Below are 12359 nucleotides of genomic sequence, written 5' to 3'. Positions count from 1 at the left end.
TGAAATATTGAGCTTCTCAGTTACACATATTATCTCTTTTGACCAAAATTAACACTGGCATTAGGCAGAGCCAATTTAGAATTTTTAGTCCCACTTTTTTGGGGACAGTCTCAGGGTATTTTACAATATTCTAGATGTCTGGTTATCTCTAAACATAACCATCTGTATATTGTAGCTGATATAGTTAAAGCGTTCTTTGGTGTCCCAGTAATACAGTATGAAATAAAAAATGATTCTGAGCAACAATTAATCATATTGAAATTGTCTGAAACTTTGCTGAAGATATTTAGAAACTTGGATAATCTGACCAGTCTTTTAAATTCTCTAACAACTTTATATAATTAACCAATATCAAATTAGAGATCTTAGAAAATAAATATTGCTTTTTCACTTTTAGGACTAAAGATTCATGAATTATTCTAGTTTCTATATTTTACTTGGGAAGTTTAATAACAGGGATCTATTTACATGGTCATTGTTAAAAACCTGTTGATCTAGAAGTGGCCTGATCTTTCCTTTACATTTTGAAGAGGACATCTTTATTCCAAAAAAATCTCAAAGTTAGAATTTCAAGTGATCCTTTCTATATTTCCCCCAAAATGAATTCATTAATTTGGTCTGTATGTTTTTTAAAAGGGAATTCCATTTCATTAAATCCTTTTAGAAACAAATGACTAGAGGCAAAAGTTCCATGGGCAGAGAGGAGCCGGGTGGGCTGCAAACAGTTAGACACGACTGAGCACACAAGCACATGCGCACACTCCTCACTGCCTCTAGTATGTTAGAAATAATGTCGGATCCATGTTTCAAACATATTTAAAAAGGTTACTTTGAATGTAGCCTTTTAATATAAATAATCATTATAGGAAGCAATTTGCGTAATTCTAGGATTCTGCTAACTTGATGTACGGCCCAAAGGAAAGAATCACTCACTAACCTGATGATTCTCAAGTTTCAGTTAATAGTGTCCTTTTAAATCATTATTACTTTCTACATCCTGGAACTCAATTTCTGGTAAACATTTGGAATGGATCTGGTAATAACGAGACAAACATATGAAATAAACCCAAAAATTCCATGAAGAGAAAAAATTTGAAACCCAATAGTTTGATCTGTAGTCTTACTGTCCATGTATATTTCATATAAACACTGGTAGGTTAATTTACACTTGGAATGCCATCAAACATGCAGAAAGTATTAAAGTTTACTATAGATTCTACCTTTACTAAATATAATACACCAAATGTAAATGTTAAATAAGTAACTTTTAATCAAGCAATACCAGCTACATATTGAATGCTATAAACATTTTAAACATTTGAAGAAAATGCATATTTAAGTGTTCATCTTACTATTAGTAAGACTCTAACTTTAAACAACATGTTACCTTTCAAAGTAAGCAATTAAAGGAATTTGTTATCAGATAAAGCCAAAGAATAGGTCTTGAAAAGTGTTCCAATGTACACTCTAACCTAATAGAACTTCTTACAAAATGAACATAATCAATACAGTGACCATTTTACATTTAAGTAAACAGTTTACCAGAGCACAAATGGGTGCACTGTTCCTAGTGAAAACAGGGAACATACATCTAAACCTATTAATGCATCACAACAGTAATTATTTTGGAAACTTAAAAACATACACATTGCAAAATGTGTATCTGTAGATCCAGTTAATCTGTTATGCTATGGTCCAATATAAGAGTCTTAAGATAACTGAAAACTGAAACTAAATTCAGGTAAATTATATTTTTCACATATAAAACCATACTTTCTATTGGTCAGTATTTTTAAAACTGACTTAACACAGATTTTTGAAATTGACACCATTTTTGTCTCTGCTCCAAAACATGCAGCTTCAAGTCTCTAAATGACAAGTTTGAAATACAAAGTCTATAAACATTAAAAAGTATCTTTTAATTTATAGAGATCTTTATATTGTCGAAACAACAGTTGCTAGATTTTAAGAGATGGCTATATAAAGTAGAATATTATAAACAGCTAACCCCATTTATCGAGCCTATTTAATTATATTGTTTTGCTGTTACCACAATTTTTTTGTAAGTGCTGGAGAACATTCTCTGTAGAAAGGAACTCATGCTTTCCAAGGAAATTCTAGAGGTCAAGAAAAGAAGAAGAAACCAACAATAAAATGTTACACTAAATCCAAAATTCCGTAAAAGTACATAGTTATCAGTACACTCTATTACTAAATCAATCGTTAGTTAACTCATTTATCATACTTATATGCTTATATATGCCTGCCTGGTGGCTCAGGCGTTAAAGAATCCACTGGCAATGCAGGAGACCTACCTGGGTTCGATCCCTGGGTCAGGAAGATCCTCCAGAGAAGAGAATGGCAACCCACTCCAGTCTTCCCGCCTGGAGAATTCCATGGACAGAGAAGCCTGGTGGGCTACAGTCCATGGGGTCACAAAGAGTGGGACACAACTGAGCGACTAACCCTTTCACTTTTCATACTTATTTGCCATCAATTTCTACTCCCTACTAGGAATATCACTAAACTCAGTAAATACTGAGACGTGGAATACTGGATCATATAATTCTATTTTAATATTTGGAGGAATGGTCATACCATTTTCCACAATGGCTGCACTATTTTACACTCCCATCAGCAATGCACAAAGTTTCCAATTTCTCCACATCCTCACCAACACTTGTTATCTTCTGGTTTTGGCAGGAGGATAATAGTCATTCTAATGGGTGTGGAGTGAATGAATACCCCATGTGGTTTTGGTTGCATTTCCCTAATGATTAGTGATAACGAGCCTATTTTCATACGCTCATTGACAATTTGCATATCATCTACAGAGGAAGTCTATTCATATCCTTTGTGCGCTTTTTAAACTGGGCTGCTGTGGAGTTGCAGGCATTCTTTATTATGTTTTGGATGTGAGTCCTTGTCAGAGAAACGATGTACAGACACTCCCCCCTGTTCTGCAGGGTGCCTCTTCACCGCTGATGGTGATGCACCAAAGGTTTACATTCTGATGCAGGTTATCTATCTTTTCTTGTCTGTGTTTTTGGTGTCATATCCAAGAAATCACTGCCAAATTCAACAGTGTGAGGCTTCTCCTCTATTCTTAGATTTTACTTCTCACTCTTGGGGGTGTTGCTGGGGACCGCCAACACAGTACACTTTACTCTCTTCCCAAGTTACGAGGTGCTTAGAACAGCTGCAGTACTTAATTCTCTCTCAACTTACATGTGACTATTGTCATATGTTAATTATATTAGACCCTATAAAATACCATTATTCTTGTTTTATATAGTATTAGTTGATCTATACATTTTATTCTTCAATTTGTCTGCATCTCTGACCTTTCATCTGAAATGTTTCCTTCTTTCTAGAAAACACTCTAGTATTTTCTTTACTACAATGGGTCTTCTAAGTAAATTGTCTTAGCTTTTAATTGAGTAAAAATAAATTTAGTTCACATTTACTCTTGAAGGCTCTTTTTGTGAGTACAGAATCCTAGGTTGGTATTGACAGCTTCTGTTGAAAATCAGATGTCAGTTTAATTGTACTTTTTTTCCCTCTAGTTGCTTTATAGTGTTTTTGTTTTTCAGTTTTCCTATGTGTAGGTGTCTGGGTGTGCAGGTGTGTACCGCACTTTTATTTCTCTTGCTTATCCCCTTATTCATAAAGCTTTGAGGCTCATTAAATGGTCTGATTGACTTTCAGCAGCTTTGCACAGTGGTCACCAGGATCACATTCAGGCAGTTTTTCTAACGCACTGAGGTCTCTTTATTTTTCCTGCTCGGCATTTGAAAGTTTTACTAAATTTCTGATATGTTTTATCATTTAAATTTTTTTCAAATATTGAATCTGTTCTAGTTCCTCCCTTTTTATTTTTTGGTTAAAATTCCAGTTGTACAAATTATTAGAGATTTTCTTGGTATATCTTTGTTTCTTCTCTTTTGGGTTTTTCACCCCTTTATCTCTGTGCTTCATTCCATAATTTTTCTGACCTTTCCAATTGTCTAATATGTTGTAGAACTTATTAATTGAATTATTCATCTAAGTTATTCTGTTTTTCATTAATGGAATTTCCTTTAAAATATTTCCAGTTCTACACTAAAATTCTTAACCTTGTTTTCTGTCTCCTTGAACATAATGCATCTGAATTAATTAGCTTTTGCTGTGCAACAAATAACTTTCACAACTTAGTAGCTTAAAACAGTGAGCATCTGTTTAGCCTCTGATTCTGCAGTTAGCAATGGGCTAGACTCCTTTGGGTGATTTGGCTCCCCTTGCTTGGGCTCACTCATGCATCTATGGACAGCGGCCAGGTTGGTAGGTGATCTGCCGATCTGTGCTAGGTTCTGTCACGTGTTCAGGGGAAGATGGATGTAGAATGGAACGCCTCAGCTAGCCTCCATGTACAGCTGGCCCTGCATATCTTCGAGTTCTGCACTTGCAGATTCGACCAACAATGGACTGAAAATATTTGAAAAAAATTCCAGGAGGCTCCTAAAAGCAAAATTTGAAATCTACTGTGCTCTGGCAACTATTTACAGCATTTATATTGTATTTACAACTATTCATAGTTATTTACAATTGTATTACATATTAGAAATAATCTAGCGATGATCTAAAGTATACAGGAGGATGTGTGTAGGTTATATACATGTCCCTTGGAAAGCAAGGAGAGCAAACCAGTCAATCCTAAAGGAAATCAACCCCGAATACTCAATGGAAGGACTGATGCTAAAGTTGAAGCTCCAATACCTTGGCCACTGATGTGAACAGCCGACTCACTGGAAAAGACTGGGATGCTTGGAAAAATTAAAAGCAGGAGGAGAAGAGGGCAATGGGGGACAAAATGTTTGGATGGCATCACTGATTCAATGGACATGAACTTGGGCAAACTCCGGGAGACGGTGAGGGACAGGGAGGCCTACCATGCTGCAGTCCATGGGGTCACAAAGAGCTGGACATGACTTGATGACTGAATAATGCTATTTTATATAAGAGATTTGGGTGACCTCTAATTTTGGCATCTGTGGGGATTCCTGGAACCAATCTCCCATGGATGCTGAAGGGTGACTATAATCTCTTGTCGTCTAGCAGGCATCCTGGGTGTCCCTGTGTGGCTGCAGTAAATTTCCGAGAGAGCAGAGTGAGTGATCAAGGTCTCTTGAGGGCTAGGCTTGGAAATGGCACAAGCAACTGAAAAGGTCAGTCTAGATTCAAGCAGTGGGAAAAGAGACTCCACTTCTTGATCAGAGGAGCTTCCAAGTCACACTGCAAAGGGGGCATGGTTATGGGGAAGGGAATGATTGTGGCTGTTTTTGCAAACCATCTATCACATGCTGATATGGTTCAGTCACTCAGTTGTGTCTGACTCTTTTTGACCCCACGGACTGCAGGATGCCAGGCCTCCTTGTGCATGGGATTTCCCAGGCCAGAATACCAGAGTGGGTTGCCATTTCTTTATCTAGGGATCTTCCTGACCCAGGAATCGAACCTATGCCTCCCGCATAGGCAGGCGAATTCTTTACCACTGAACCACCAGGGAAGCCCCAATTTTCTCTTACCTAGCCCAGTAACTCATACTATCTTGATAGCTCTCTTGTGTCTTCAAGCAGGCACAGTCTTTATATTTATTAAGCTTTTCTAACTATTTGCTGTGGAAAGTTGGCTTTACTCACCCAGACAGCTATAAATGGGAACAAGGCCTCATCCATTATTTTATAAACAGGGATTCTATGTTTGTATGTGGTAATTTAAAGTACATACACAAATTCTTTGAAACACCTTTCTTCAAGAGTGTGAATTCACATAGTGACTTGCATCTGACAGAATGTGGTAGAAATGATGGAGTATGACTCCTGAGGGTGGGTCACAAAAGACACTGCAGCTTCCATCTTGCTCTCTCTCTGATGGCTCTTGCTCTGAAGAAGCCAGATGCCATGCTGTAAAGACACTCAAGCAGCCCTACAGCAAGGCCCATGTGGTGAGAAATAGAGGCCCCTGCCAACAGCTGTGGGAAGAAGCCGTCTCAGGAGCGGTCCTCCAGTCTCAGTCAAGCCTCCTGACGACCACAGCCCATGCCAGCACCTTGATGCAACATCACGAGTCACTAAGCTAAAAACACCCAGCTATGCCATTCCTGAATTCTGACCTGCAAACTAGGTGATGATAAAGGTTGCTTAAGTCAATTAATTTTGGGGTAACTAGTTTTGCATTAACAGTGAACCAAATCAGTATGCTTGTTTTAGATTTTGTAATATTATCTTATTATTTTCAATATAATTTTTATTTGAAAAGGAAATGGAATCCACAGCTTAAAATGTTTACTATTTAAATATGAAAGATATGACTGACTTACCTCTTATTGCTTCTTTTATTCCTAACTGGAAGCAGAGTTTTCCAAAACAGAGGAAGTCATTTCCACAATAGTATTAATAGATAAGCCATTCAGAAAACCTTTATGATTTACTCTTACTTCCTGAAGAGCATCTATAATGTGATCTCTATGCCAAAGGAAAACATACATGAGCATTTGTCTTTTCCAAAGTAGCACATTCTAAATATGGCTAAGTTATTGAAAGGAACTGTATTTTTATACAAACTTTTAAAGCCAGTTAAAATATAACTGTAGTCATTACCTGCTAACTTCTGGATGTAGTTCAGCCAGTCTCTTTATGATCTTGGTAAAACTACGCAGGTTCAATGTTTTCGGAGGTATGAATTGAATAGGTGTATCAGGTAATAATTTAGTAGACTCAATCTGTTTACAATTCTTCTTTACACCCTAAATAAACATTTTAAAGTTTTATTTAAATCAGTGATGATTACAGAGGCAATTCAGCCTATTCTAAATTAAAAAGTTACAAATAGTAAAATCAAAATTTCTAAACATTTACTTCGAGATTATTTTTTTTCTACCAAGTAGATTTACTTGAGATGTATTCAGGGCAACTTGTTTTAAAAAATGCCAAACACACAGCAAGTATATGGGCTATGTTGAAATTAGCCTTTCTTAAAAAGGATTGCTCATCTGATCCACAGGACTCAGAAAATAATGTTAACTATTTTCTTAATTTTCCCTAGATAGGACATAACCAGGTCTAGATGCACAGGAGAGAGGTTCATTCATTACATACAATGGATATCTTAGGCTTAGGCCATGAAGGCTTAATTCTTTTACCCAACCGGACAGAGAAATGCTAGTCTACATGGTAATTATATATATATATATATATATATATATATATATATTTATATATATATTTATATTTATATCTTACAATCTATGTCTTATTTACTAAACATTTAATGAACAACCTATACGCCCAGAACATGCTGGGGAGGGGGGAAACTAGTGCTATAAAATAGAACCATCAGTTATATATCTTATAATTAAACTGAAGAGACAAAACTAAAATGATCAATTAATTACTATTAACCATCCAAAATATCATCTACTTCTGCTTCACTGACTATGCTAAAGCCTTTGACTGTGTGGATCACAACAAACTGGGTAATATCCTTAAAGAGATGGGAATACCAGACCACCTTACTTGCCTCCTGAGAAATCTGTATGCAGGACAAGAAGCAACAGTGAGAACCAGGCATGGAACAAGAAGGGTTCAAACTTGGGAAAGGCCTACGTCAAGGTTGTATATTGCCACCCTACTTAACTTATACTTAACAACATTTTGTACATCATGCAAAATGTTGGGCTGGATGAATCACAAGCTGGAATCAGGATTACACAGAGAAATATCAATAACCTCAGGTATGCAGATGATACCACCCAAATGGCAAAAAGTGAAGAGGAACTAAAGAGCCTCTGGATAAGGGTGAAAGAGAGTGAAAAAGCTGGCTTACAACTACACATTCAAAAAACTAAGATCATGGCATTTGGTTCCTATTACATCACGGCAAACAGATGCGGAAAATGTGGAAACAGTGTCAGATTTCATTTTCTCGGGTCCAAAATCAATGTGGATGGTGACTGCAGCCACAAAATTAAAAGACGTTTACTCCTGGGAAGAATAGCTTTGTCAATCCTAGACATTTTGCTGACAAAGGTCCATATAGTCAAAGCAATGGTTTTTCCAGTAGTCATGTATGGATGTGAGAGCTGGATCATAAAGAAGGCTGAGCACCGAAGAATTGATGCTTTCAAACTGTGGTGCTAGAAAAGCCTCTTGAGAGTCCCTTGGACTGCAAGGAGATCCAACCAGTCCATCCAAAAGGAAATCAACCCTGAATATTCATTGGAAAGACTGATGCTGAAGCTGAAGCTCCAATACTTTGGCCACTTGATGCGTAGAGCCAATTCATTGGAAAGGACCCTGATGCTGGGAAAAATTGAGAGCATGACAAGGGGGCAACAGAGGATGAGATGCCTGGATGGCATCACTGACACAACGGACATGAGTTTGACGAAACTCAGGGAGATACTGAAGGACAGGGAAGCCTGGCATGCTGCAGTTCATGGGTTGCAGAGTCAGACACGCCTTAGTGACTGAACAACAACAATGCAAGTAGGCTATAAGTTGTATGAAACCACTGTACATCCCATAAAAGTTCAACAAGGAAAGAGCTGACACTTTCATATCTAGAAGAAAATTCATGGTAAGATAATACATAATATTAGATCTCCCAAATCAGAATGTTATATATTTTAAACATTTGCCTACTGCCTTATCTCTTTCATTAGATTTAAGCTCTTTAAGTGAAGTTGATCAGTCCTGTCTGACTCTTTGTGACCCCATGGACTGTAGCCTACCAGGCTCCTCTGTCCATGGGATTTTCCAGGCAAGAATACTGGAGCGGGTTGCCATTTCCTTCTCCAGGGGATCTTCCCAACCCAGGGATTGAACCTGTGTCTCTCGCATTGCAGGCAGACACTTTACTGTCTGAGGCACCAGGGAATCACCTTAAGCTCTTTAACAGCACAGATTTTTGTCTGTTTTGTTCATTGCTACTTTCCCACTGCCTACAATAGTGTACACAGTTGGTATACTATTTGATAAATAAATAATTCTGATATAATAGTTTAGGTAGCAGTTGAAACCACAGAGAAAATGGGTTTTCCAAGAAAGCCAAGTTACTAGTAAATAACAGTGTGTGTTGCTGTTGTGTGTTATTCAGTGTTGTGTCCGACTCTTTGTAAACCCATGGACTGTAGCCTCTGTCCATGGGATTCTCCAGGCAAGAAAACAGGAGTGGGTTGCCATTTCCTTATTGACTGAGTACACGCTCCATGACAGGTATTGTTCAGAGGAATTTTTTGTATTAAACTCATTTAATGGCAGAAAGTGAAGAGGAACTAAAAAGCCTCTTGATGAAAGTGAAAGAGGAGAGTGAAAAAGTTGGCTTAAAGCTCAACATTCAGAAAACGAAAATCATGGCATCTGGTCCCATCACTTCATGGGAAATAGATGGGTAAACAGTGGAAACAGTGTCAGACTTTATTTTTTTGTGCTCCAAAATCACTGCAGATGGAGACTGCAGCCATGAAATTAAAAGACGCTTACTCCTTGGAAGCAAAGTTATGACCAACCTAGATAGGAGGAGAAGGCAATGGCAACCCACTCCAATACTCTTGCCTGGAAAATCCCATGGACGGAAGAGCCTGGTAGGCTGCAGTCCATGAGGTTGCTAAGAGTCGGGAACGACTGAGCAACTTCACTTTCACTTTTCACTTTCATGCACTGGAGAAGGATGTGGCAACCCACTCCAGTATTCTTGCCTGGAGAATCCCAGGGACAGAGGAGCCTAGTGGGCTGCTGTCTATGGGGTCGCACAAAGTCGGACACGACTGAAGTGACTTAGCAGCAGCAGATAGCATATTAAAAAGCAGAGACACTACTTTGCCAACAAAGGTCCATCTAGTTGAGGCTATGGTTTTTCCAGTAGTCATGTATGGATGTGAGAGTTGGACTAGAAAGAAAGCTGAGCACCAAAGAATTAATGCTCTTGAACTGTGGTGCTGGAGAAGACTCTTGAGAGTCCCTTGCAAGGATCCAACCAGTCCATTCTAAAGGAGATCGGTCCTGGGTGTTCATTGGAAGGACTGATGCTGAAGCTAAAACTCCAATACTTTGGCCACCTGATGCGAAGAGATGACTCACTGGAAAAGACTCTGATGCTGGGAGGGATTGGGGGCAGGAGGAGAAGGGGACGACAGAGGATGAGATGGCTGGATGGCATCACCGACTCAATAGACTTGAGTCTCAGTGAACTCCGGGAGTTGGTGATGGACAGGGAGGCCTGGCGTGCTGCGATTCATGAGGTCACAAAGAGTGGGACACAACTGAGCGACTGAACTGAACTGCACTGAAAGCTCACAACATTTGTGAGGCAGTAACACTTATCCCAATTTTAAAATAAGGACATTCAGACATGGAGGGTGGTAACTTGCCCAGCCCATGATGAGTAGGTAGTAAAGCCAGGTTATGAATCTGTTCTTCTTAATCACCACTCTCTATCTCTTGTTATAGACAATAACTATTTTATAAATGAATGAATATAATGAAAAAATGTTAAGAATCTGAGAATAAAGGTGACAGGAAGCTGCTAGAAAAGTAAGAGTACAATTTAACAAAGATGCAACAAGAGCTGCCCTGTCCATAGACTTGAAGACAGCAGACTCCTGGCCTAGCCCACGGTGCCCTGTTTACAACACATGACCTTCCCTCTACCAGCTCCATGGCCTGCTGCCTCTGCTGACAGGACCAAGAGTGCTGTTATTGCCTGAACCCATGAACACCAAAAACAGGCTGGATCAGATTCCCTGTCTAAAGAATGTGGAACTGGAACAAATGAGCTTGAACTGAAAAATACTGTAGAGTCAGAATTAAGCAAAATAAAGCCTCCTGGAGGGTGAGAGAAGTCATGAGCAGACAGAGAAAGCCAGTGTGCAGAGAGAGAAGCAGAAGAAAAGCACTTACAGGGATGTAGAGGCAAGAGACCAGGTGAGGGGCAGGGAGGAGCCACAGCTCCCAAAGCTCCAGGTCAAGTCCCCGTAGCCCAACTGTAGTTTGTTTCCTTCCTTCCTATTATGGATTCAAGTTATGCACCAAAAACCCATCCTAAACACCAAGTGTCACTGAGATAAAAGGAAAAGAGTTGCAAGAAAGGAATGACCAACATCAAATGGGCTAAATGGTCAAAATGAAGGGAGATAGGGAGAAAGACCAATGATAATGTCACTAGTGGCTATAGAAAGAGCACTGTAGATAAAATTTTAAGAGACTGAAGTCAGATTATTAGGATGAAAAAAAGGAACAATTAAAGAAACCCAGACATTGGATATAACTACTTGTTTGGGAGGTTTGACAGGAAAAACACATAACAAATAAGGACGGTCATGTCAAATGAATGAAAAGTCAAGTGGAAATGCTGGCAGGATTAGCAAGAGTTGTACATAACTCTAAGTGGAGAAAGGCCTGTGAGTAGAACAGAGTCCCTAATGGTACAGAAAAACAATGGGATAACTCGAGGAATTAGCGGAAAGGATGGGATACGGACACAGGGAGAAGAGATCCCTTTATCTTACTTTCAAGGGAAAAAAACTAAATTCACTTATTCAACAAATATGTTTTCCTTTCATCCATTTATTAAAAAGGGATTTTCTCTGATCTGTAGAGTCCAACTAACTCCAGTAAAAATCCAAGTAGGATTTTTTAAGAGATGGTGACAAGCAGAATTATGAGATTTATGGGCAAAGACAGTGGAATAGCCCAAACAATTCTGGAAAAGAATAAAGTTGGAGGATTAATTCTACTTGATTTCAAGACTCACTGAAAGCTATAATAATCAAGATGTGTTGTACTGGTGGAAAATTTGAGAAAGAGATAGGAGAACACTCTAGAAATAGATCCACACAAATATGGTCAATTGATTTTTGATGAAGGCACAAAGATAATTCAGTGGAGATCGGCTAGTCTTTTAACAATGATGCTAGAACAATTCCACACACAAAGCAAAAACACAAACCAAAAGCCTCCTCAATTTATATCTCACATATCATATAAAAATGAACTCAAAATCTTTGTGACCATGGGTTATGCAGAGGTTTATGTAGAAATGCAGAAACAACACTAAAAACACACTTTAAAAAAATTGATAATTGCAATTTGTCAACATTTAAAACTCCTGCTCTGAGAATGCACTATTAAAAAAATGCAAAGTACAGGCTGGGAAAAGTATTTGAGAATTTCATATCTATCTGATAGATTTATCTTCAGAATATGAAAACCTCTGAGAACTCAGTAATAAAATGCATTAAGCTAGGTGAAAGAAGCCAGACTAATAAGGCTATATAATATTCTATTCATAGGATATTCTATAAAAGGTAAAATTATATTAAA

The 12359-nt window shown here is 38.3% G+C and overlaps 1 protein-coding gene across 7 annotated transcripts in view; it reads right to left on the bottom strand.

Moving 5' to 3' along the window:
* Positions 1-1211: 1211 nt before the first annotated feature.
* Positions 1212-12359, bottom strand: part of RBM44 (RNA binding motif protein 44) — a 29094-nt gene continuing 17946 nt past the window's right edge. For 6 of the 7 annotated variants that reach the window (XM_055586578.1, XM_055586580.1, XM_055586585.1 and 3 more), the window contains 3 exons: positions 6639-6784; positions 6359-6503; positions 1212-2117 (listed from right to left, as the gene is read on the bottom strand). In XM_055586578.1, coding sequence (XP_055442553.1) covers positions 6380-6503; positions 6639-6784 — 270 coding nt within the window. In that variant the 3' untranslated portion in view covers positions 1212-2117; positions 6359-6379. Of the gene's footprint in view, positions 2118-6358; positions 6504-6638; positions 6785-12359 lie in introns of those variants that run through there. The other variant, XM_055586582.1, reaches the window with a different exon arrangement.

Source organism: Bubalus kerabau, chromosome 6, assembly GCF_029407905.1.
Source record: "Bubalus kerabau isolate K-KA32 ecotype Philippines breed swamp buffalo chromosome 6, PCC_UOA_SB_1v2, whole genome shotgun sequence".
Classification (NCBI taxonomy): domain Eukaryota; kingdom Metazoa; phylum Chordata; class Mammalia; order Artiodactyla; family Bovidae; genus Bubalus; species Bubalus kerabau.
This window is presented reverse-complemented; position numbering and strand designations above follow the sequence as displayed.